Raw genomic sequence first — 27,100 nt, forward strand, 5'->3', positions numbered from 1 at the left:
AAAAACTGATTCGCAAAAAAAGGCATTATGCTAAATGGAAGAAGCCAGACACAAAGGACTATATGTCACATGATTCCACTTATATGAAATTCTGGAAAAGGCAAAGTACAGTGACAGAAAGTAGACAGTGGCTCCTTGGGGCTGGAACTAAGGGGAGGGACTGATTAGAAGGGGTCATGAGGGAGTTTTGTGGTGATGAAAATGTTCTGTTATCTTGGCTGTGGTGGTTCATGACTATGCTTATACATTTGTCAAGATGCATTGAACTGTTCACTTAAAATCAATAATTTTTACAGTGTGTAAATTGTACTTTAACAAAGCTGATTAAAAATAAACTGTCCATCAAAATATGAAAAAGTGTATTTTCTGTCTTTTAAGTAATAGTTACAATCTTTCAGTTTGGTTAAACCGTCTTTCCCATTTTGTAGGATGATCATCTCAAAAGCACCTACTCACCAAGTTCTTCCTCTCAAAACAATGCTCTCCCTGATACTCACCAAGAGCAGTGAGTCCCTCTGAGATGGATGTGAGAACATACAGGAGTACAGGAGGGTCTAAGTTGGTGATGAAGCTCATGTGGTCCTGGGTGAGACATTCCAAGAGTGGATAATACGACTGGCTCAGTTTCCGATATTGCTATAATAGAAATACTAAATGTCAAGCCACAGGGAAGCAAAAGACATGCTACAGTTCAGTGACAATTACCATTTATAAGATTGGAAATTGAGACCTTATTTACACACAAATATATAAATAAACATAAAAACAAAGATATATAAAATAATTAGGTTGGTACAAACATAATTGCAGTTTCAGACTGTGAATTTTAAATAATTATGAAAATGAAAGTGTGAAAGTGTTAGCTGCCCAACTGTGTCTGACTCTTTGCGACCCCACGGACTGTAGTCCACCAGGCTCCTCTGTCCGTGGAATTCTCCAGGCAAGAATACTGGAGTGGGTTGCCACGCCCTTCTCCAGGGGATCATTCCGACCCAGGGATCAAACCCAGGTCTCCAGCATTGCTGGTAGATTCTTTACCATTTGAGCTAGCCGGGAAGCCTGGGTATAAATCATTTTAACTTGGTTCAAACACATCTTTTTAAATCAAAATAGGAACCATTACAATCAACACATTTTTGCCAATGAGAAATAAGTTTGTTTATTCCTAGAGCATAAAAATCCATTCTTTGGGATTCGATGAACTCATGAGAAGCATTTTCTGCTTCCTGCTGGTTGTGGAAGCATTTTCCCTGAAAAAAGTCAGTATGCTTGAAGAAGTCGGTTGGCAAGAGGTCAGGTGAATATGGCAGATGAGGCAAAACTTCATAGCCCAATTCATTCAATTTGTGAAGCATCGGTTGTGCGATGTGCAGTCGGGCATTGTCATAGAAAAGAATCAGGCCCTTTCTGTTGATCAATGCCAGCTGCAGGCACTGCAGGTTTTGGTGCATCTCTTCAATTTGCTGAGCATACTTCTCAGATGTAATGGTTTCACCAGGATTCTGAAAGCTGGAGTAAGATCTGACCAGCAGTGGGCCATCGAACAGTGACCATGACCTTGTTTTTGGTTCAAGTTTGGCTTTGGGAAGTGCTTTAGAGCTGCTTCTTGGTCCAGCTGCTGAGCTGGCCATCTCCAGTTGTTGTATAAAATCCACTTTTCATCACAAGTCACAATCTGATTGAGAAATGGCTTGTTGTTGCAGAGAGTAAGAGAAGACACCACTTCAAAGCGACAGTTTTCAAAATTTTCGGGCAACTTATGAAGCACATATTTATCCATCTTTTTCACCTTTCCAATGTGCTTCAAATGCCGAATGACTAGAATGGTCAACGTTGAGTTCTTCAGCAACTTCTTGTGCAGTTGTAAGAGATCGGTTTCTATGACAGCTCTCAGTTGGTCATTGTCAACTTCCAATGGCTGGCTACTGTGCTCATTTTCAAGGCTCTCATCATCTCCTTTGCAAAGCTTTTTGAACCACTACTGCATTGTACTGTATGCTGAGTACTTAGTCACTCAGTTGTGTCTGACTCTGCAACTCCATGGACTGCAGCCCTCCAGGCTCCTCTGTCCATGGGGATTCTCCAGGCCAGAATACTGGAGTGGGTTGCCATGCCCTCCTCCAGGGGATCTGCCCAATCTAGGGATTGAACCCAGGTGTCCCACACTGTAGGTGGATTCTTTACTGTCTGAGCCACCGGGAAGCCTGACTGCAATGCTTATTAGCAGTTTCTGGGCCAAATGTGTTGTTGATGTTACAAGCTGTCTCTGCCGCTTTACAACACATTTAGAACTCAAATAAGAAAATTACTCGAATTTGCTTTTTAATATCATTTCCCTAGTCTAAAACAAATATAAAATAAACAGCAATAAGTCATTAGCAAAAAAAAAATAGTGATAAAGGTGTATTAAAATGATGTATAACATAACCACATTTATTTAAGAATGTATTCCAATACCAAATGGCAAAGTTCAACAGTGCAAAACCGCAATTTCTTTTGCACCAACCTAACATGGAACAAATGACGTAATGATTCTCAATTCAGTATTTAAAGGAATTCTAATAAAAATACCTTGATCTCTAGAAGTCCTAATTTGAAGCTATAGTATATATAGCATAGTATGCAATTTCAATTTGCCTTATATGGTTAACAGTTAAGCGCAAGCAACACCGTTGTAGTATGGAATTTAGAAGACTGAATTATTTTTCTGGGCTGGAATAATATAACACAGAACAGTGCTTAACAGGAGCTAGGGAACCTTTTTTTTTTTAACACAAAGAAATCTGCTGTTATAGGATTTGGTATCATCATCTGCTGTATTCACACAATGTCAACCCATCTAACTAAATCATAACTGGATAAATGGCTTAATATTTACCATACACAACAGGAAAAAGGTAAGTGCATGAGAAATACACCTAGAAAACCTCAAATGAAACTCAAACCAGTATCAAAGAAGCACAACACTCGTAAGAGAAATAAACCATAGCAATATTTATTAAAGTGAGATTAAGACTACCTCCATAAAAATCACATGGGGGTACTTGTTAAAAACGTAGTTTTCTGATCCCCAGTTCAGACTTAACAAAATGAAAACCTCTGGAATGAGGTCCTGAAAAGGGCATTTAAAAAAGTATATTCTAAGGGAGTCCTATGCATCCTCAATTTTGAGATTACTGAGGTAAAGCTTTGCTTGTCTACTAGGAAAAAGATCAGAGAAAATCCTGGAGCCATATCAGGTTTTTCTGTTTTTTTTTTGTTTTTTTTTTTTTTGGAGGGCTTCAACTGCTAAATGAAGAGTTCCCTCAGTGAGGAGGCTGTAGCACATGGTTGATCTGACTCAAGTCTCTACTCCATAATTTCTGTCGCACAGGCAGCCTTCAATGAGCATCCCATTCTACTGCAAAGAGGTTGGATACCTTTGGCTTGAGATGCGTTTTTTTGTTTGGTTTTTGTTTGGGCCACGCTGTGTTGCTTATGGGATCTTAGTTCCCTGACCAGGGACTGAACCTGGGTCCTTGGCAGTGAAACTGCAGAGTTTTAACCACTGAACTGCTACGGAATTCCCAAGATGTGGTTTTATGAAGACTAGCTAAGAAAGGTGGGAGAGGGTACCACCAGTCCATTAGAATGTCAAGAAGCATTTCTCACACAGGCTAACTAATGCAGGCCCCCGGATCTTGCTTGTAGTCTCGGGCAGGTGGGAAAGCCTGAGCCTGAGTTTGGCTGTGTTACTGAAGCAATTACTGCAACCACGCTGGGCATATATTAGCTTTTGTGTAATCAGACAGAGATATTAAAAAAAAAAGTCTGATAACGACACAGCTCAGTGGAGAAGCCTGGAAATTTGAATTCCAGCAAGTACCCCTGGTGATTCTGATGGACTTCAAAGTTTGAAAACTACTGACATAAATCACTGAAACTAGACAGTAGGGTAGAAAAGGGACCTAGAGATCACTTTGTTTAATTTACTCATTTTAGAGGTGAGGAAATTGAAGCCTTGAGAAATAGAGAAGGTGATTTATTCTAGGTAAATGACCACTGAGTGGCAGAGTTGAGACTGTATACCAGGTTGCTCAACTTCTAGTTCAGCACTCTGTCCACTACATCAGAATGTTACGGGAAAGGAAAGCCACACCGCAGAGGAAGCAGACAGAGCTGAACTGAAGGAGGGAGAAGGTCCTAGAGTCATCTGCATTTCTGCCTCAGGAAACACAGACCTTTTCTGAATTGTCAGCACAGTTGTAAGCACTTAGTTGAAATTGCTAATTACGCTTTCTATAGACACAGAACTCAGAACACTCCAGATGACCAATTTGTCAGAAGATGCAGTTTTCAAAACTGCACATTTAATTGTATAAAAACAGCCACTATAGTTGTTCTAATTCCTTAAGCTAAATCAAATGCTGTCCTCAAACATAAAATGATCTAGTACTGTTCTAACTTCTTGGGTTTCATTGAAACAATTCTAAGCCTGTGGTGGTGTTATTTCACATTTCATACAAAGACTCCCAGGATACAGGATTGCTTACGAGCAAGTCACTGTGGGACACTGACAGCAGCATTTTGACAAAGGCTTGGAGTACATTGTCAAAGTGGTTGTCCCCATACAACTTGAAGACGCCAAAGCTGACATAATTTCCACACAAGGCAGATTTGAGAGCTGAATAGCAGATGGAGATGCCCTTGAGTTTCATTGGATAAATCTGATCTTTTGAGAGGCTCCCAAGGGACAGGATCTGATTACCTGTTTCAGGGTAAAAGCAGAATGAGAAAGTGACATAAGTAGATGTAATTCAACGCAGTTATGAGGCACATTATTCAACATTTTCACTTTATCGCTATTGTTCATTTCCCCTTACCGTTTTTCCAAGATTCACACTGTCCATATAATGAAAAATTTAAATACATAAGGCAGTTTATATGGGAAGTACAAATGGCCCAGTGAAAATCAATCAAAGGTACTGGAGAAGTTTGATATTTTTGTCTGGATGGTGATTACATGAATATATATGTAGATACATAAAAATTCATTGAGTTGTACTAAAGATTAGTTTATGTACTCTAATATTTACATTATCTCTTCTTCAATAAGAAGTGAAAAGAAAGTAGGAGTAAATAACCAACTAAATCAAGAAAAGAAAACTTAGACAGATATATGTTACTCTAAATTGTGGGGTGAATTTTCAACTTTTTCACATGAACTTGATATTGAGCTACTTCACTTTTAGGAGGCTCACAGGTTTGGCATGTGAAATAAATAAAATAAGACACATAAGTTCTTGGCATAGTACACAATAAATGTTACTTCCCTTTTCTCCTTAGATCCTTTTTCAGAAGACCTAAAGAGACGATCATTTAAAAACTGTACTTAAATTCTATGTTTGACCATCAAAAACAAAGTAATGTTTATATAATCACCTTACAGTTTCTCTAGTTAGCATTTACAACCAACAGTTTCTCTTTCTGAAAGGTGTGCTAGTAAGGCATATTACTAGACAATATCCAAGAATGCTTTGTAAAAAATTATAAAGTTACATGTGTTTCTTAGCTCTGCTTTTTCCTGTTCAAGTAACACTTCTAAAATTGAAACTAAATTCAATTTACAAAATTTAGAGGCACACTGTTGTGGTTCTGTACTGTGTCTATTGGGCTAAATAAGAATTAAGTTTCCCAGAATACATTTCCCTGTATAGTTGCGGGCTAGAATTGAGCAAAAGAGAAATCTATATGAGATTTGGAAGATGAAAGTGAAGTAGCAGCTAGGACTTTCTGAAGGTTGTTGTGATTAGAGGCTGTGAGAAAAAGATGTAGAAATACCTTTGGGTTTTAGTTTGCTTTTCCCAGCTCCGTGTGAAGAACTGCAAGCCCTGCTGACCAATGACCCCAAGCCTACCACCAAGTGCCTGGCAGCAAACGTGCAGAGCAGCGGCTACACAGAGGCAACAGCCTTCCGCTGCGTCCCAACCACTGCACCAGTCCCCCTCTCACTCCACAGGCGTTCATGGTCTCACCCTAGCAGCTGCGTGTCTCCAGCTCTTAGATATCCTTGCCAGCTCCAACTTGTCCACCATGCCATTTCAGGAGGGCTGATTAGTGATTTTTCTCCTGAACTTCCAGCTCCCCCCATGGAGGTCCATTTTGCCATCTCTGCCCAAGATAGTACAAGGTCTGATTCCTAAAATAAACCCCCTATTCCATCAGTGTCACAGTGTTTGCTTTTCCCTGTTTGAATCTTGACTGATATGAACATTATGAAAACCATATGCTTACTAAGAGGTTAAGAAGGACCAATAATTCTAGCAGAGCAAGAAACAGGACCAGGCCAAGGTGAAGGTCCCCAGCCCTTTATCTGCCTTTCTGAAACAGCTGCATACATATTTTGTGGTTTTTTTTCCTTTCTATGAATCCTCAGAAGCCCAGTGGCTTTGCTTATAATTTATACATTTGAATTACAACACCACTGTGATGGCTGAAGCATATCTTGGAATTTACTCCATAACACATTCTGTCATACCCTCTCTCATGATCTCATCCTAACTTCTCTGAGAAAGACATGATAAGTTTCAACTCAATATGATAGTATTTACTTAATAGCTACTGGTGGGAGAATAGATTCGTAAACAAATAATTCCATACAATGTGACAAACACTATCAGAGACATATGTCAAGATTTTATGGGAATAGAAGAGACTGACTTTGCTTGGGCAGGAGAGCAGTGTGGGAAAGGCTTCACAGAACAGGTTGCTTCTCAATGATCAATCGCAACTTCTCAGATGGACTTGAAGGGAGAGAAGAGTATTCCAGAGATTACGTGCACGGGCATGAAGGCCTGAAACAGCAGGGAACTGCAGGAGAGGGCAGTTCTCAACCAAGGCTTTACTACCTTCACCTCCAATTCAATCTAAATCAAGATACACATTCCCTGTCCCTTTCCCAGGAAAGAAAAGCACTGCTTGCATGTGGTGGGAAAAGCTGGATAATCTGGTGGTAGTGGTGGTGGCTTACACATTTTGAGTTAAGGAGGCTAGGGTCAAACAGAAAGTAGGCCATCTTCTGGGGACTTCCTATGCTGAGGTCCTCATGGAGAAAGTAAAGATCCTATATTCTTCAGCACAAGATGGAATAGGCAGACTAAGAACTGTGTTGGGAGAAAATTTTGGATTCCAGAAGACTGGATAACCTATCATCAAGAAGGATTATTTAGAATCACAACTTTTATCTCATATTAAAGTTATGATCTGGCGTACATGTCTTCTGGACTATTTCAGACACACCTGTGTTAATTAAAACAGTAGTTAGCATACCACTATGACCTTGAAAAAGTAGAATGAGTAATACTTTTGAAAGAGGAAACTGTATTTCATCGTACTCCAGTGGTTTTGCATTCCATGGTGGCTATAAATGACTATGGAAGAGAAGGCATGTCATTTATCCACTCCTATCAGCGTTATTCAATTTATGTTATTCAACAATCCTTACTGAAATTGGAGTCCCTGCCCTCAAAAAGCTTAAAATCTAGCAGTTAGACTCACATTGCTCTAAACAAAAGTGATCAAGTTGAGATTTTGTTTCAGTGTTCCGCTATAGGTATGACAAGCCTCTGTGCCTTCCCTATTCCACCCCACCCCTATAAAGTCCTATTTCCTTCCTTCCATATTTATTACACTGATGGACTGCTGGGTGATGAAGGCAGCCGCTGAAGCCAGTAACAGTTGCCACTTGTAAAAAAGAAATGATACACTTTCTGTAATGAAATTAGAGACTTCCAAAGTTTAGAAACAAAAGGGAAATCTCTAGCTGTTTCCCACTGACTATATCTGTCATAACTGGGACCAGTTACAGTAACAGTACTTATAACTCACAAGGCTCTTATGTGGAGTAAAGGAGACAGCATATGTAAAATGCTTACCCCAGTACCTGGCACAGTGCTCACGTAAACTATAACCATACACAGTATTAAGTGTTCTTTTCTCTCTCCAGTCTGCTAGCCTGTAAGTTCAGACATGGGGAGCTATGGCCTGAAAAAGAGGAGGTAAAGCTGAGTGTGTCTGGTGAAGAATAATGTCACTTTCTTCTGATACATAATTCAAAGTAAGGACAATGCTATATATCTGACCACTTTCCCTCTATTCCTTCAAAAGAGAACTGGCTGTAGGGTATCACATTGTGGATCATTGGCCCACAATCTACATTTCCCTGTGCCCTCAGAAGAACACATTTTAAAACATTATTAATTCATTTGACTGCATCAGTTCTTAGCTGTGGGACACACACAGCACCTCTTCACCGTGTCATTAGGCTTCTCTCTAGTGAGGGCTCGTGGGCTCTCTAGTTGTGGTGTGGGCTCGGTAGTTGTGGCATATGGGCTTAGGTGCCCTGTGACACGTGGAATCTTAGTTCTCCAATCAGAAATCAAGTCTGCATCCCCTGTGTTGGAAGGTAGATTCTTAACCACTGGACTACTAGGAAAGTCCCAATAATAGTTTTTAAAAAAGGTACAAGGGCTAAGATATACAGTAGTTCTATCTTGTACCAGGAAGCACTAACAGTATGAACAATGTTACTTCCTGGTTTATAAAGCAATCTATTACACTGATTTACCTTTTATTTTTCCCTTTTAATCTCTAAAATTTTAAAGCAAATTTGATATTTAGCTGACAGCTCTATAGGCTGAATGTCTTCATTTACCATCAGAACAGTTATGGGAGGAGAACTGCAAGCTTGCTGACATTATTTTAGGTCGCTCAACCCACTCTGTCTCTGCAAACCAGCCAAACCCCCTGGATGTAAGTGGTTTGAGACAGAAACGAAGCTGTGGAAATGGAAAGGAATATAATATTTCCCATTCAGGTTGAAAAAGATTAAAACGATGCAGCATTGATAAACACGTGGTAAATTAAGAAAATTGTTGGGAATGTGAATTAGTATAACCATTCTTGAGGGCAATTTGGTTAAATTTATTAAAACTGTGTAAATCCACTTTTGGGAATACATTCCAAAACAAATGTTCACTGCCATATCTCACCATCTCCTAGCATTTGCACTTATACACAGGCTCTGTAAAAGCCAGCTTCTCAATGTGCTGAACCAGCTCCCATCTCCTTTTCTGTGCTTAAGAACGAAGCACAGCGATTTCCCCTTTTTCTCCCCTGCAATCTTTTTTTTTTTTTGAAACAAAACCTTCTCCTGGGCCTCCTTCCCTGCTTGATATTACTTCCCCTTGTAACGAAACTCCTTAAAAGAATGGTGATCTTCTTCAAAAGAACTGTGTCTTCAGTTTTCCTCTAAAAGTAAACCTAAATCTTTAATATTTAAATCCACACCCCATATCCTGGCGACCCTCTCTTGTTTTGTAGCTTTAAATAGCACCTAAGAGTTAATGACTTCCATATTTGTTTTTCTAGACCAGACCTCTTCTGATCCTCAGACTTGTATATCCGACTCTGTATTCAGCACTTCCACCTGAATGTCTACAATCAACACTTCAAGCTCAACAAAGCCAAAAGGGAACTTTTGATTTCCCCCTCATACCCAATTTCAGCCTTTACCCTCTCAGTTAATGGTAACTTCATCTTTCCAGTTGTTTATGACAAAATCCCTTGATACATATATCCATTTCATCAGGAAATTTAGTTTTACTTTCAGATATATAAAGAATCCAACCACTTTTCACTACTCCCACTGCTATCATCGTGGTCAAAGCTAATATAAAATCATGTCAGCCCTCTGCTCAAAACATTCTAAAGTCCTTCTCTTTGACTTGGATTTAAAGTCCTGATAATGTCTACAGGACATGACATTACATGACATCGCTTATGTTATTACTCTCTCTTGTTCACTCTGTTCCAGCTACCGACATCCTTGCTGTTATTCAGACATGCCAGATACACTTCTGCCTCAGGACCCTAAAACTTGGTGTTCCTTCAGCCTAGAACACTCTTCCCTGAGATATCTGCATAATTAACCCCCTCACTGACTGCAAGTTTTGGCTCAAATGTCATTTTTTCAAATGATGCCTATTTTGATCACTGTACTTAATACTGCATTATGTTTCCCAATCCCTGGTACTTCTAATACTTTCTTTGCTTTCTTTCTTCTTCTTCTCCACAGAACTTACTACTTTCTGACATACTAAATAATATTTTTTTCAGTTTTACTCACTGATATATCCAGAGTCTGGAACCATACCCACTACTCTCAATATACATACTTACTGAATAAGTGGATGCTCATGAAGCTGAAGGTACACAGCTGCTTGCTGAGACAGTGCATGATAGTGAAAGATTGCATGTTTATAAGAATTACATCTACCAAAAGGTGAGTAGTTAAATAAACTATAGTATGACCATAAAATGGAATACTATGCGGCTATTTTAAAAGATAAGGCAGAAAAATAACGAAAAACCTAAGGAAAAAAGAGATATGGTAGATTTATATATATGTTAGTATGAAGTAATGGCCATGCTATAAGTAGAAAATAGCAAATTATAGATTGACAAGTATACTATAATAGCACTTTTGGAATAATACATGTGTATTACACATAGAAAGTGTGAAAGAGTGCACACTGAACGGTTAAAAGATTGTCAACTGCTACAAAAAAACAAACACTCCTGGTGATAAACAAGATAAAGTCAAACAGAAAGCATTTGTGGAGTCATATTTTAAAGGTGATGATAGAGAGACTGAATTACAAAATTTTCCTCATATTGAGGTGGTTCGGAAGAAAGAAGAGAGAAGAAAATTACTTGGACACACATGTAAGGAATGTGAAATTTATTATGCAGATTTTCCAGCAGAAGAAAGAGAAAAGAAGTTGGCTTCCTGCTCAAGACACCGATTTCGCTACATTCCACTCAATACACCAGAAAATTTCTGGGAAGTTGGTTTTCCTTCTACTCAGACTTGTATGGAAAGAGGTTACATTAAAGAAGACCTTGATCCTTGTCCTCGTCCAAAAAGACGGCAGCCTTACAAGGCAATGTTTTCTCCAAAAGGCAAAGAGCAGAAGACACAAATGTTGAAGCAAAAACAGAAGAGAGGACAATTTTCTTTTTAGTTATTTATACTTAAAGTTGGTGTTAAACATTGATTTTTTTTGATCTTCTGTAAACTGGTTTATAAATCATTTTTCTATTGGAAGTGTTTTTAAATGGCATTTACTCATTCCACAGACAACTATTTAAAAATGTGGATAAGTTTATGTTGTATTTTCTTGCTTTTGCACCTTGTAAATAACGAGGTGCTTTTATTTTGCACTCTAAATTAAGAGTTGTTTATTACTTTATTTGGTAATACCTAATTACAATTTTGAAAATACAATAGTTGTAGTCTGAAAAAAAAAAAAGTATGAAAGAGTGCACATTGAGCGGTTAAAAGATTTTGAGTGATGAGACAATCAGGGATTCTCACTTTCTACTTCACACAGCGATTCTGAGAGCCTTCACTTTAGTAACAGACTATTTTAATATTTTATATTTGTATGATTTTATAAAAGCTATCACCTGGTTGAAATGTCCTCCTCAAACTTCTGGGCCCTGTTCTTATTTCCTTGTCTGGCCCCTCAGCTTCAGTCAGAAACTTCTGGGCTCCTGTAGCACTCTGCATGTGTCTTAAGCATGAAAGTGAGCACAGTATGTTATAATCCTTTATGGACTTGACTGAATCCACTGTTGGACTCAACTCAGAGAAGAATCAGTAAGATTCTTTTTTGTGTATTTCTCTTCCTCTCTAATTCTCACAATATCAAACAAATAGTAAACACTTGATAAACATTAGCAGCATGGATGAAAGAATCTATTGAACTCTTAAGTACTTGTTTGGAGAGCACCCTTACTTATTTAACAACTTGCTTAGCATTTTTGGCTTGTGTGCAGAAGTGGCCAAGTCCAACACACGTGGATTCACTGTGAAATGTATTCCTCAAGGTCTGGCACCCTCAGGGTGCTGATCATTCCATCTCCTTCATAGAACTTTGGTGAGCTTATTACTCTACTACTCTGCTGTTCTATGTCCCTGAATATGCTTATGAGAGAATGTAAGGTTATATCCATGGTTCCTGAATGATCTGTTTTTCAGAACTGTTATTTCCTGGTAACATTTTCTCAAGTCTCTAATTATTTCAAGGCCAATACATCCTTCAGCTAAATTTTTATAATCATTTAAACGTAAGTCATAATCCTTCTAGTAGTACATACCGGTAATTTTCAAGCTCTTTTTATCAAAAAGTGTCTTTAAGCATGTGACCCCTATTGCAAATAAATCTAGTGTAACAATAAATAGCTGCAGTTCTGGTTGGAGTGGCAGTAGGGTCCTCTCCCCCTCCATCTCTGCAGGGTCTCTGTGGTATTATCACAGATCTCTAGGGCTCTGAGAAAACCCAGTTGGAAAACCACTGGTCTGTTTCCTAGGTCACAGTAAATAACAGTGGCTTGTATATCACTTTACAAATTTAATTTAAGCATAGTATTAAGTCATACCTTAAATGTACCTGCAACATATATTGTTCAAAGGACCCTGATGTAAATTCTTAGGTACAGTGAATAATTATAGCTGTTTTATCCAATTTTTAAGTTTAGATTTTTTACACATTGAGCTTTCTTAAATCAGGCACCTAAGGAAGGAGTAAAAGCAGTTCCATTCTTGCCAGTCTTATAAAGACAATCACTATTTTTCCCTTCTGTGCACTCTTCAACCAACAGATGTCACTAAAGATACCATTACCCAGAGGCAAAGGGAAGAAAAGATCAGACAAATGGAAATTGAGCATAAAAAACATCCAGTTCTTAAAACTGAGAAGTAGGTTTCCAAAGTAATAACATTTATTACACTGCATGTAACATTTTAACCAAAAATTTAAGAAAGAAATTTCTTTTATTAAGTTGCTCAGGCTGAATGGATCACAGCACTAAATTTTGAAATACATGTTCTTGAAGCAATTTAAAACTCATTAGAAATAATAGGCTTGGGCTAGTAGAAAATGCGGTAAAATCTAATCCTCATCCAAATGTTACCTGGGCTGCACAAACAGGAAATTGTTTTGTGCTACTGTGGCTAACCTCATTGCTGACCCTGAGCTGTAACTGCAAGAGCAGCTGAGAGCTGAAGCAAAATTAAAAACTTACATCAAAGTATATCATGACAGAATGTAGATAAATAAAACAGCATATCGAAAGTATTATTTTTCTGCCAGTCTCATTGAGCAGCGAGGTGGAGGTATTCCATAAAATATGTAACAAATCAGGTGCATTTGGAAATAAGTCCTTCCCTGCACTGCCTCAACCATCCATGGCACAAACATTGCCCACGACAGGTGAGCAGAGAAGAAACCCAGTGAGGACGGGAACAGAAGGGATCCCAGAATGTTCTGGTCTCTTTCCTCCATAGGCTTTCCCTTCCTTCACCTTGGCTTACCCAGAAAATAAGTAATGCTGGCTCTTCTGTACCCTTTTAGCCATTTTTTTCCCCCTTACCTTCCAGACTCCTAGATGGCAACCATAGGATCTCCCTTCAATGAGCATATCAGAATCTCCAGAGGTAAAAGCATGAGTAATAAAACATTACACAAGATAAAGACAGACAAAATCAGCTTGGCTGATGTGGAATCAGTGAAAGCTGAGAAAGATTTTTCTGTTACTCTGGGTAATAAAGTGTCTGGGTCAAAGTCACTGGTAACAAAGTTAAAGGTTATTTTTCTATTGAACCTTCATTTCCTTTAAGTTTTAGGATAAAAATCACCATACTTTAAAGAACAGTGTTTCATCAAAAATACCCTAGGTACAATCTTCATGTGGCAACTCTCAAGTGGCAGAAAGGAATATGGAAAGACTACTGTCTCAAGTTACACAGACTTTGAATGAAATTCCCATTTGATTATTTGCTAACTATGTATTATTTGGCAAATCTTTAACCTCCATGAGCTTCAGTTTCTTCATAACAGTAAACACAGTAGTTAACTTATCTAATGCCTTTCCATGCACCATGTAACTGAATCCTCATAAGCACCCTGTAGACTGCCCTGGTGGAGCAGACAGTGAAGAGTCCACCTGCAACGCAGGAGACCAGCATTTGTCCCTGGAACGGTAAGATCTGCTGGAGAAGGGAATGGGCAACCCATTCCAGTATTCTTGCCTGGAGAATTCAATGGACAGAGGAGCCTAGCAAGCTACAGTCCAGAGGGTCACAAAGAGTCGAGCACGACTGACTAACATAACAATCCTAACTAGACAGAGAGGTCAGTAGCTATTCAGTATTTCTAATTTTATATATGAGAAAACTAGGACAAGGAGTGTCTTAGCTGAAGGTCATGGAATTGATACATGTTGGTACTAGAACTGGTACTCAGATCTTTTAATCTCCCCAAACTGTGTTTTTTCTAAGATATCATGCTTTTGGAAAAAGGCCCAGGTGCATGTCTTTGTATGATAAGACACTAAAAGGAATTAGATATACCCTGAAAACACAACAGAAGCTTTACAAAATTCCGTAGGATCTGTTTCTAGGTATTCAAAAAGAAGTATGAGAATCACAGGCAACTTCTGAGGCCAAACATAGAGTTGGCTGTTGATCTGGGAAAGGAAGAACAGACAGGCAAAAAAGAAGATCAAGAAAAGGAGGACCCAGGGAAACATCTCTCAAGAAGAATACTGAAAGGAGTCCAGACTGTAGTCAGTCTTCAGTCAATGTGTGGAACACTAACTGATGATTCTTATCTATTGTGTCATTCCCTGGCTACATAAAGGTCTCAAGAGAGTTGAGAATTCCACTGGTGAAGCTGTCAGAGCTGGCAAGCAGAAAAAAAATTACCAATTTTTGTTTCCACTACAATTGAATAGGACAATCATTACTGTAGAATGCTGATTCTAAGGGTATGGTGCCCTCAAATTCCCTATAATAAACTATTTACTGCTCTTTACCAGGATATTTCCCCCAAATTCAGTGTCAGCAACACACTGGGTTACGCCTTCTTTGACCTAATATACTAAACTCCCTAATGGAAATTTTAGCAATTTTCAGTATGCTGTAACTTTCCAATATTCTATTTCAATACTGTATCTATAGTGTATTCCCTTTGCCTACTGACACTAAAGTTTTAGCTAAAAGAAATTCATCAGGTTTGTCAGGCAAGATCTGTAGTCAAAGGCACACTGCTTATTTTTCCTGATGTCAATATGATAGCTACCTGGCTTTCTGCACCCCTGTTATCTACTTCACAAATTTATACAGATATGAAGTTTCAAAAGAACAAAATAACTAACATCTTTCTTTCCTCCAAAGAGAATAAAAGTTATATTGCAGAGACAAATATGGGAAAGGATACTCACCGTAAGTGCAAATCATTTTACTAGCTTCTCTGAAGAGAAGAATTCCATTAGGAGATGATACATCAAAATTCAAACGCTGGGATCTGAGAAATACAGCAAAAATTTAGACTATATGTACAGATAAAGAAACAAAATGTAGGTTTAAAATACTCAGAATTCTCATTTATTAGAAGTAGCAACAGTACAATTATCCCTTTTTAAAAGTATCATTCCATTAAACAAGTATTAACAAAATGTATGTGCTAATTTTTTAATAAAGATACTAGGATAATACAATTATTTTCATTTATTTGCTCATTCAAATAATTCACCATTTACCTGTCAAAACGATATCCTGACATCCTACATTACAGACCCCTTAGCCCCCTTTCCTCTCATGCAAATGTCTGATAGATAATAATAAAAAACCTCCCAAGTCTGTAAGTTTATACAAATGCTTGTACGGAGATTTACATTTGAGGTCTCCTGTAGTGCCTAATACACATCTTTAAAACAAGTGATAAAATCACAGGAACTCTAAGCACCTTTAATACTGGTCATATGCATAATGGATCATCTGATACTTCAAGCATATTTCAAACACATTAAATTACATACGGGCTAGAGTTTCCACTGCACATAGCTCAAGTAAAGAGAAACAAATCCCAGAAGTTCTAAATGAGAACAATTTTACTTCCCTAGTTCCTGACAGGTGGGGGGACAGTCTGAAAAGGGCAAAGGACTGATATGCCATCCTGGCATCATATTTGCTTTTTAAACATCACTTTGACTTTAGTTGGCTCTAATCTGCCTTGCTGCTCTGCTTTCAACAAATAACCGTATATTTCTAAAAGGATCAGTAAAAATACGAAACACACCATAGCAAAGAAACACCAGGAGGCAAAGGCATTTCGCTAAGGAGTAGAGTACACCGCTGGTTCTCTCTGTGATTTCAAAGTGCTCTAGCATGAAGGGCAGTTATAACTTACCAGAAGTCTATTAGAAACATTTGATGGTTGACATACAGTTCCGACTAAAGAAATGTATGCACATAATTCACATTTGATTTCAGAGAAATATAGACAAGAAAACATCTTCTGACATTATAAATTTTTGCCAGGTAGTTCTGAGAACAATTGTGCTAGATATGAATTATCCATCTATGGCAAATATACAATGTAGTTATTTTTTTCCTTTATATTAAATGTTTTATCAGTAATGTACTATTAATTATCTTGCTGAAAAACAGCAATTTAATAAAAACTAAATTTCTAATATAAAATATATAGCCACCCTTCCTTTAGTCTTTAAGGCACCTAGAGAACAGTTTTTAAAAATCCTAACAGCTTTCAAAAGAATAATACTCACATTTACTTATTTGCCAGGTCTTTTTCCACCTCTGGTTTTGAGATTTTTAAATTATTGTGGTGAAACACTCAGCACCAGAGATTAAATTAGAGACACAATCCACACTGCTTCCCTGTCTGGGTACCTCCCTTCCGACATGCAGTTTACAGAGAGGAACTGATGAAACAGGCTCGCACGCGACAGGTAATTTGGTGCTAAGCCACATTCATAACGACACATTTTAAAGTGGTAAAGCCAATTAGCTCATTGCAGTGTTTCTCTTTTAGCTGCACCTTTGTTAATATTTATATGCAGAGAACCTGAATCTCTGCTTCTCTGTGCAAATCACAAGGTTAACCAGGCAATTTCTGAGAAGTGTTGCAGCTGCTATTTAAATAAAAATTGTGAGTGCATAAATCATCCACATACGTGCATTCTGGCACAAAGGAAGGATACCTTAAAAGTCAAAGCAGGGACAATCCCCAGGGCTTTTTGAGACAAACTGTATGTCCATTAATTGCTCTGGGAGCCTCACCTACAAAATAAAGCATCTCAACTCAGAGACCTCTCAGCTCCTTTTCTCCTCTACAGAAAGCAGTGAAACAGTTAAAACCACCCTCTCTCCATTTCATGCTTTTGAGTCTTTTAAATAATGATGGCTGTGGTCTTCCAACTTTTCCCCCAGTTGCCAGAGTCTCCATATACACCTAATTCTTTCTCCCCAAAGGTTTCAACCTTGTATTTCTAATTCTATTGTCTTCACTGATCATCTTAAATTTTGGTTCCTGGGTTCTTGCTAAGCCTTAAATACACACACACTAGGCAGCAACGTCTGACCTCTGAAGCGTGCTACCAAACAGTAGGTTACTTTTCTACTTGCCTATCATACCTCTTACCTGTTTTGCATCAGTTCTGCCATAAGTTTTAAGATGGGAGTTGTACATGCTGGCTCTCCATACCACAGCTCGATAGCCCTCTGAAGAACAGGAAGATATGCTGGGTACCTGTTATGAAGCCTGTTAAAGAATTTAAGGGTCAAAAGAAATATTGTTCCTGAAAATTGGTGCCACTGAAAAAGAAAAAAAAAAAAAGGAACCCACATTTCTTCTATGTGTGCCATACTTATGAAGTACCATGTAAGCAACATACGATATTTACAGCATTATACTTAATATTGTAGGAAAGGAAAATAAATTTAGTTCATCAAGGTAAAAACATTTGAATTGTTATTATCCGAGTTTCTTGCACATCAAATTACTGAAGAAAAAAAAATGGTGTTTATTATATAACTTTTATCAATAAAATACATAAAGTTAGAAGGTGAAAGTGTTAGTAGCTCATTCACATACGGCTTTTTGCGACCCCATGGACTGTAGTCAGTCAGGCTCCTCTGTCCATGGAATTCTCCAGGCAAGAATACTGAAGTGGGTTGCCATTCCCTTCTCCAGGGATCTTCCCAACCCAGGGATGGAACCTGGGTCTCCTGCATTGCAGGCAGATTCTTAACCCCTGTGCCGGAGGGGCACGGTAAATAGTAAACCCCGCGTATTTCTCTCCCAGCTTAGAAATTATGTACACACATTCTTTTTCCTTTCTTAAAAACTGTTGACTTAATCAGCTGTTCAGTTTCACTGTAGCCCCAAGGAACATTCGGGATGATAGCTTGAAGAAAAGCTTTCAGTTCAGTTCAGTCACCCAGTCATGTCCAACTCTTTGCGATACCATGGACTATAGCACGCCAGGCCTCCCTGTCCATCACCAACTCCTGGAGCCTACTCAAACTCATGTCCATTGAGTCGGTGATGCTATCCAACCGTCTCATCCTCTGTCAGCCCCTTCTCCTCCTGCCTTCAATTTTTCCCAGCATCAGGGTCTTTTCAAATGAGTCAGTTCTTTGCATCAGGTGGCTAAAGTAATGGAGTTCAACTTCGGCATCAGTCCTTCCAATGAATATTCAGGACTAATCTCCTTTAGGATGGACTGGTTGGATCTCCTTGTAGTCCAAGGGACTCTCAAGAGTCTTCTCCAACACCACAGTTCAAAAGCATCAATTCTTCAGCACTCAGCTTTCTTTATAGTCCAACTCTCACATTCATACATGACCCCTGGAAAAACCATAGCTTTGACTAGATGGGCCTTTGTTGGTAATGTCTCTGCTTTTTAATATGCTGTCTAGGTTGCTCATAACTTTTCTTCCAAGGAGCAAGCGTGTTTTTAATTTCATGGCTGCAGTCACCATCTGCAGTGATTTTGAAGATCAAAAAATAAAAGACTGTCACTGTTTCCATTGTTTCCCCATCTATTTGCCAAAAAGTAATGGGACCAGATGCAGTGATCTTAAGTTTTCTGAATGTTGAGTTTTAAGTCAACTTTTTCACTCTCCTCTTTTACTTTCATCAAGAGGCTCCTTAGCTCTTCTTCGCTTTCTGCCGTAAGGGTGGTGTCATCTGCATATCTGAGGTTACTGATATTTCTTCCGGCAATCTTGATTCAACTGAGCTTCATGCAGCCCAGCATTTCTCATGATGTACTTTGCATATAAGTTAAATAAGCAGGGTGACAATATACAGCCTTGACGTACTCCTTTCCCTATTTGAAACCAGTCTGTTGTCCCATGTCCAGTTCTAACTGTTGCTTCTTGACCTGCATACAGATTTCTCAGGAGGTAGGTCAGGTGGTCTGATATTCCCATCTCTAAGAATTTTCCAGTTTGTTGTTGGCATAGTCAATAAAGCAGAAGTAGATATTTTCCTGGAACTCTCTTGCTTTTTCAATGATCCAGTGGATGTTGGCAATTTGATCTCTGGTTCCTTTGCCTTTTCGAAATCCAACTTGAACATTTGGAAGTTCATGGTTCATGTACTATTGAAAGAAAAGCATGGGTAGCTTGAATCTACTCAAGGTCAGTTTGCTAAATGTAGGCCCATGTACATTAAAGGAGATATTCTCAAACATCCTCATCAATAGTTAGTACATGCCTTGCATGCCTCTGATAAGTTCATGGCTGAGACCACCAGATCCTGGAAAACTCTGACTCAGCTCCACTGGTCCTTTACCCACAACTGGCCTCCTGCTTACCAAATGCACACAGAATATTAAGCCCTAAAACTTCAGCAGAAAAAACCCTTCCTATGCTACTACCGTCATTTCCTTTTTCTTTTCCTATCCCTAACTCTATGTCTCTTTCTGATGTTTTCTAATATACTTGTCTTTGTTTCAGATGAAAGTGCTGAACTGAGCCACTTCATAGTGTTCCTTTCCTGTGTGTCGTGGGTAGTGACCTCCATGGTGAGAAAGATCATGACTTTCTTCCCTGCTCTTGGAATAAATTCCAAGTTCCTTGACATGGCAAACAAGGTCCTTATCTGGTCCCTGCCTACCTGTGGTCCCATCTGTTAGTGCTCCTGCCCTATCTATGGTTCAGCCATTCTTAATTCTCAGTAAATCCACTGAAGCAGACTCTCCCTTGCCGCCATTCCTCTATATGCTGTTTTTTCTGCCTAATACATTCCAAACTGTATTTCAATATCTAGCTCAAGTTTTACTTCCCCTGGGATGGTGAAATTTTCTTTTCTTTTTTTTGTCAAAAGGCATCAATCTCTTTCTCATCTAAGTTCACTCGAGCACTTTGACCACCACTCTCTTATAACAAACTGCTGATTACGGTTGACTGCTTGTATTACCCATCTGTTCCATTAGACAGTGAGTTTCCAAAGAGCAAAGACCTGTGTTTGCCCAGTATATTTCTGCTAATTCCTGTCTGTCCCTCATATTTCATTAGAGATGTCAATTATTCCAAGAAGCCTCTACGACATCACCCCTAATCCCTCACACCTAGAGTGTCTCCTGCATATGGCTCTGGTACCCTAGTACTATCACAGCGCTTCATCTCTGCTATCATATGCTTTCTGAGAGCAGTGCACAGGCAGTTATTGCATGCATGTACCTGGCACAAAACGGATTTCAAAAAATATCTGTTGTGGTAAACATGAGGTGTAGCGTACTTGATTAGACCTACCTATTTCATTCTTTTAAGCTGTGCGTTTCACTTTGAAGCTTCAGGAAATACTTCACAAAACATTCAATGAAAATAAACCCTCAAATACCTTAAGAGTGTCATGCTCCCTAAAAATGCAAAAAGCAATACTTTTGACCCCCTAGATATACCATATTATGGCTGTATTTGAATTTATAGAAACAATTTACTTAAGTATTTATTGAAGGCCTAGTCTATAAATGTCTTATGACTGTTAGACTTTCTAGAGATATCAATGAACCAAACATTAAAACAATCCCTGCCTTCATGGAATTTATATTCTAATAAGATAGAAAATTAAACAAATATGACACATTAGAAAGTACTACAAATAAGGCAGAGATGGGAGATAAGAAGTGTGTGTGTGTGAGGTTTCAGTTGGATGAAAATGAAAAATACAAAAATCAACAAACTTGATTATTAACTCTATTTTGGCTATTGTGAGATAACTTAGTTTTATTTTTTCTATGGATTAGAAATCTGTTTTTTTTTTTTTTTTTGATAGATGGTAAAAGCTATGTGCTGTGGACTGTGCTAGGGGCCAGGGATCCAGAGATAAGTAATACAGGGCTTTTATTCCTGTGAATTCATGCTTCAGGATGGGTGGTAAACACATAAGAGGAGTGTTTTGAGTACCAAGATTCTGAAGCAGTGTTGGAGGAGTACAAATGAGAAAATATTCCACCCAGAGCACTGAGCACAAACTCAGTGATCATAAGTGGGGAAGACCTAGAGACTCACCAGGAGACTGAAAAGACCCAAATCTCAGAACCTAAGAATATCATAAGCACCAGAAGTCCCTTTGCAAAGCATTCTTAAGACATTAGGGCCATCATATTTTTCAGAGCACACTGTACTCACTATGGGATCAGGCCTGGGGATATGAGAGGATGTTCCCTTTTCTGTGTGGAATGAGAGTGGGGCCAATTCTAATATGCTTCTGACAGAGGTGACTGCCACAGAGAAAATGAGTGATTACTGGAAGGCGGAGTCGAGGTCTACCAAGCAGGGAGGTTAAAAGGCTTCACAGTGAGACTCAGACTCAGATTACAGGGTTAGAATCAGAACCCACTCGAGGAGATTAATTTTCCAGTGGTCTTGTGAGAACTACATATATATAGATAGGAGGAAGACAGTGGGGAGCCCTTTGGTAGAAGTGGCACTGATCTAATTGCTTTCACCTAGAAAGATCTGTTCAATGAATTGTGAATGTCAACACCAGATAAATAAAAAAGATTAATGATTTGTTATTGCCTTATAAGATGTTAAACATGAAAAACTGAAAAGCATGAGGTTTGCTTCTTGACGACACCCATCCATCCATCCAACCATCCAACCATTAAATAGTTACTTACTGTGTGCTGGACCCCAAGAAAGTATAAATTAGTAAAAATGTAATTCTTTTTCTCTGAGATTTCACAGTAGAGAAATAATTCTGGTATACTAGAAGGCAACAGAAGAGCTTTTGTTAAAACTTTTAGGAGATAAGAGGGTGGGGATGGGGTTCCAGAACAGAAATAGGCTGCCAGTTCAGAGCTTATTGTTAGAGTAGTCCCTGAAGGTGAACCATCTATATCTTTGTTCATGGAGACAAGTGCTGCTGGGAAGCCTTCTGGTAGATGCCTATCTATCTTTCAATACCTAGCTCAACTTTTACCCCCCTGGGGCATCTACTTCTTGCCCCAAACTCCAATCTCTTCTTCAAAGTTCATATGGTCCTTGGCATGCATCTTTGTTACAATACATTGATGGTTTATTAGTTATTTATTACAGCCGCTAGATTATGAGCTTCTAATGAGCAATCTACTTTACTCATTCTTATAAAAAGCAAACATTTTATTAATTTCTCATGCTTAGCACAATGTACTAAAAAAAAAAATCCTGAATAGCATATTTTCAGGATTACTTTCTTCCCTATTTCAGTTTGTCCAACACACTGCTAACTATTTTCTTCTTGAAATACAATTCTGATTCTGTTAGTCAATAAAAACTATTAATTACTTTATGGAGTAAGTTGTTCAGTTCCTTAGTCTGACGGTCAAGGGTCCCAGACAATCTGTGTCCAACCATAAAATAAGTGGTATCTTTGACAAAACATCTTTTCCACTACTCTACTTCCTAAGTCTGACTTAGACCAACAGAAAACCTCTTGCTTCACAATTCCAATAGTCTAATCCTGCTTATTTGCTAAGACTCAGAGAAATATCTTCACCTTTACAGCGCCTTTCCTGATGCCCCAGATAAATGCAATCACTTTATTTATATCTTTTTTATGGCACTTACCATCATCTATATTTTATTACAGTCATTTAGGTAGTTACCTAATTGACTCTATTAAACCATAAGCTCATTTTGGGGGTAGGATCTAAGAAAAATCTACATCCCTCATGAACCTTAGCACAGTTAAGAGAAATATGCTGGGCAGGTGAGCAAATCAGATTGCTTTGTCTCACTCCATATTAGGGAAAGGAGCTCACAATAGTGGTGGAGTATATTTACTTTGTGCAAGACACTGTACTAAGCCTATATATGAACATATATATATGTATATGTGTGTGTGTGTGTGTGTATGTATATAGTTCACTCACTTCTTATAACGTACCTGAGAGATTAAATATTATTAGCCCTGTTTTATGGAGGAGAAAACTGTGATTCTGAGACATTAAGTAATTTACCCAAACCCCACAGGTTGTTAAGTGGTAAAATCAGGACTGGAACCTAATACTGTTCTATTTCAAAGTTTATTTCTCCCCCCTTACAAATCTCATGGTCTTGACTTATCTTTGTATAATATGTTTATGCATATTAATCAACAGCACTGACTGCATGACTGAAAACAGTGTACTCAAAGATCAGAATTATGACAATTAAGCGATGAGTGCGAGGAAATAGCATCATACACATTCCTTCATTTTTTTTTTCAATTTCCTGCTGGATTTTTGATACTCAAGTCTATATATGATCTGGGAAAAGTTTAAACAAGGTGACTAAATACACTGCAAGGTAAGATGCTTTTCACTGCTACACTCTCACTATAGGGGCAAAGAAGCAGCAATAATTCTTCTTCAGTTCTCTAGGAGTGGGACAATTTATCAACATGGTTGCTGTGTAGTTCCAGGCAATTTAGGCTTGGAAGGACAGAGTGATAAGCAATGTAGTTTGTGTACCAGTTAATGCAGTCAGTGTTTATAGAAATGTTTTTAAATTAAACAGCTAACCACTAAAATAGCATTTTATCAAATAATCACCATAAATAAAATGCATTTTTACTTTAAGATGACATGTGCTCTTATAGGATGTTTCTTCTGCATGCTAAGGACTATACAGAAAATTAAAGAACATACATTTTTTTGTGGATAAAAGGCAAATAAACTTTCCCCAGCAAGTAATGTGAGAATCATCACTGATGGTTTGACATATCAATATTTCAGGAAGAATAAATGACTTTCATATCTATGTTTTTTTAAAATCATATACTTACTCATTTTTATATTACTAGAATACTTTGGAAAGAATCTGTACTTTATCACCTGAAACTGCTTAAAGTATTTCAAAATATTTTAATAAAGCTCTTTGAATTATCAAATAACGTAACTTTTAAACAAATTTTACTATTATTATAAATATTTGCTCTTCATCCCTTGCCCAAAGGAAAACTATAAATCTTGCCTCAACTGAATGAACACCATTTATCATATTCATTTTGTTGTCAATACAATTATGAAAAGCCTTTGGCCTTTTCCCAAGGAAGCTGATTTGCTACTGAAACTCAATTATTATAAGCAAGGCCGGTACCAAGCCAGCTCATGTGGCAATCTAACATAACTTCCTGCATAACTGACACTTCGCCCTCTGCCCCTGACCTTAATAACATCGATGTCTATGGGCAAAAGGAGGAGACAGTGGTTTCTAGTTCAAAACAAAACAGCAAGTCTCAAGGTTTTCCCATTTGCTATTTTCTGCCATCTGCTGGACAAAAGTTTCATTTCTGATAGGTACCCAAAAGAAGGAGTTATGTAAGGAAATGAAAAAGGCTTAATTAAAAAGTTAAATTATAATATGTTCTATAAATTTTAGGCAGTACCAATTATGACAGATATATCTATTCTTTGATGGTAAGGGGAACGTTCTTATCTTAACGCTTGGTTAAGATTGTTGATGAGAAAAATGTGAAGCATTAATTGCTGGACATCCTAGGATTGTAGCTGGTTTCAAGATAATCATCAATTTTAAAGTGCCAAAATGAAGTTTTAGTAATTTTTGAAATAAATTAGAGTTTTTGCTTTGTGAGCTTCTATTTGGGTTTAGAGAAATGAAAGAGTCATATGTAATTCATTTATTTTTAATCGTTAAAAGAGCTGTGTGACTTTCCATGTTAAAGTCTGCAGTCTGCACATGTGCTTTGTACGCTGGTACAAAGACATACATGATTTCTCAATGGAAGGAAATTCTTATCTCTAACCCGTCTATGGACACACAAATCTGATGAGGTAGGTTTTAACAGTAAGTAAAAATGTAAGTCAGTATTCAAATTAATGTCAAACAATTTCTTTAACATGTGGAGATCTCCCTAAAACGTGCCCAGATCCTGTTATGTTTTTGCCATAAATGTGCCATCAGTTGAACACTATCTTTAACAAGTTTCTTTTGCAATTAATGAGGGAGGTTTGATAAACCGGGTTTGAAAAGAGCAACTGAGAAATAATGTAACTTAAAAATGAAGTTGTTTAAGGTTACAGAATTTCTCTTATGCACTGATGGTTTCCTGTATTAGAACAAGAAGGCATGAAAAACATTACATTACTTAAATAACTTGCAAAAACTATCTCTTTCTGTTAAGATCAAACAGGATTCATGTAATACTGTTAAAACAATATTAACCGTAACATCTATGATTACCTATTACTTTCTGTTAAGATCAAAGAGGACTCACGTAATACTGCTAAAACAATATTCATAGTAACATCTATGATTACCTATTATGTTCTAGACATTATATTAATACAAAGTGCACTGCCTATTTCTATGGTTACAATAAGCCACGATACTGGATGTCTCTTTTTTTTAGATGAGGAAATTCAGAGAGGTGAAAAAAATTGCCAAAGTTTACACAGCAAATGGAGACCTGGAATTCAAGCCAGGTCTGCCCAATAGCAAATCCATGCTCTTTTTACTCATAATGATGAGGCATTTCTTTGTGGGGGGGGGGGGCGGGCGGGATTTTGTTTCCTTAATTTTTTTGCTGTCTTTACTAAGCTTTGGCAGTGGTAAATTCAAATTTTACATCAAATGAAAAATCCTAAACATTTATTTTCCCCTTTTCTTGTCCATTAATGTTTTCATGATGATGAAACACTATAGTGTGATGAATTACAGGCTTCAAAGAGAAAAAGTGAAATCAGCTCTGCTATTTGAGATAGTGTAAAAATCCAAATCCCTTAGAAAATGCCAAATGGTAGGCTTCATTGATCTTGATTTAAAGATGTTAGCCCAAGAATCCCCGCAACCCCCACATAAACAATCATTTGGGGATGTGATTTTTAAGTTGTCAATATTTAATGGCACCAAAAAAGTGGCTTCTCGGAGCTGGGTCTCCAAGTGATGTGCTCAGTTATCTGTGCGCTGCCACTGTGCTGTAATTTTCAGCTGATCACACGTTAGTTCATTTAGCTTTGTTTCCTCTTCCCTACTGTGCCATACTATTACATGAAAGCCAGGGGCCTGGCATCCCTCTGCGCACAGAGCTGGTATTGTCACAGTGTAATAAGGATACATCCAGTCAAACAGCATGGTGTAGCTGGTCTTTGTGTTCAGTGCAAAGGCAATCCCTCGAAGATCTCTTGCCAGCCCGATCAACATACGCTGTCAGTGGGAAAGAGACACAGTAATTGATTTTCACGTTAGCGCAGAGCAGATGGAGTAATAATCAGGCAATAATGACCACATATCTGATTTTGATTCATTAGCTAAAATGTCTCGCTCAGACCTCTTTCTATAGAAAGCCATAGACTTTTTAAGCAAACAGACCATCAGATCTGTTGACCAATTCTGCTTCTTATAAACTGAGCTAAGTCATAATTCCAGCGGCATAGAAATATTTAGATTAACATATTTTTTCCTGGATAATGCCAAATTAGAAAAAAAAGAGGACCGGTAATTCCACAAAACAGAAATGTACAGGGTCTAGACATTATTTAATAAAAACAAATCTTAACCACATTGGCTTGTAAGAAATCGGTCCCACTATGCAATCTGGAGTCTAACCTGAAAGCACACTGACATTTAAAGATCCCTAAGGAATATTCTCAGTAACTTAGGACAACAAAAAACTGGCCAGATGACCTATTGGTACTGTGACATACCCAGAATGGCACTCACATTCCCCAAGCAAGGAAAAGAGTTCTTCAGTAT

At 38.0% G+C, this 27,100-nt stretch overlaps 1 protein-coding gene across 6 annotated transcripts in view; it reads right to left on the bottom strand.

Moving 5' to 3' along the window:
• The window catches only part of RANBP17 (RAN binding protein 17), a 349,536-nt gene that overhangs the window by 48,447 nt on the left and 273,989 nt on the right, over positions 1-27,100 (bottom strand). For all 6 annotated transcript variants that reach the window (XM_065905571.1, XM_065905573.1, XM_065905574.1 and 3 more), the window contains 5 exons: positions 26,463-26,551; positions 17,550-17,657; positions 15,328-15,410; positions 4,533-4,747; positions 498-636 (listed from right to left, as the gene is read on the bottom strand). In XM_065905571.1, coding sequence (XP_065761643.1) covers positions 498-636; positions 4,533-4,747; positions 15,328-15,410; positions 17,550-17,657; positions 26,463-26,551 — 634 coding nt within the window. The remainder of the gene's footprint in view (positions 1-497; positions 637-4,532; positions 4,748-15,327; positions 15,411-17,549; positions 17,658-26,462; positions 26,552-27,100) is intronic.

The sequence above is a fragment of the Muntiacus reevesi genome, chromosome 14, assembly GCF_963930625.1.
Source record: "Muntiacus reevesi chromosome 14, mMunRee1.1, whole genome shotgun sequence".
Lineage (NCBI taxonomy): Eukaryota > Metazoa > Chordata > Mammalia > Artiodactyla > Cervidae > Muntiacus > Muntiacus reevesi.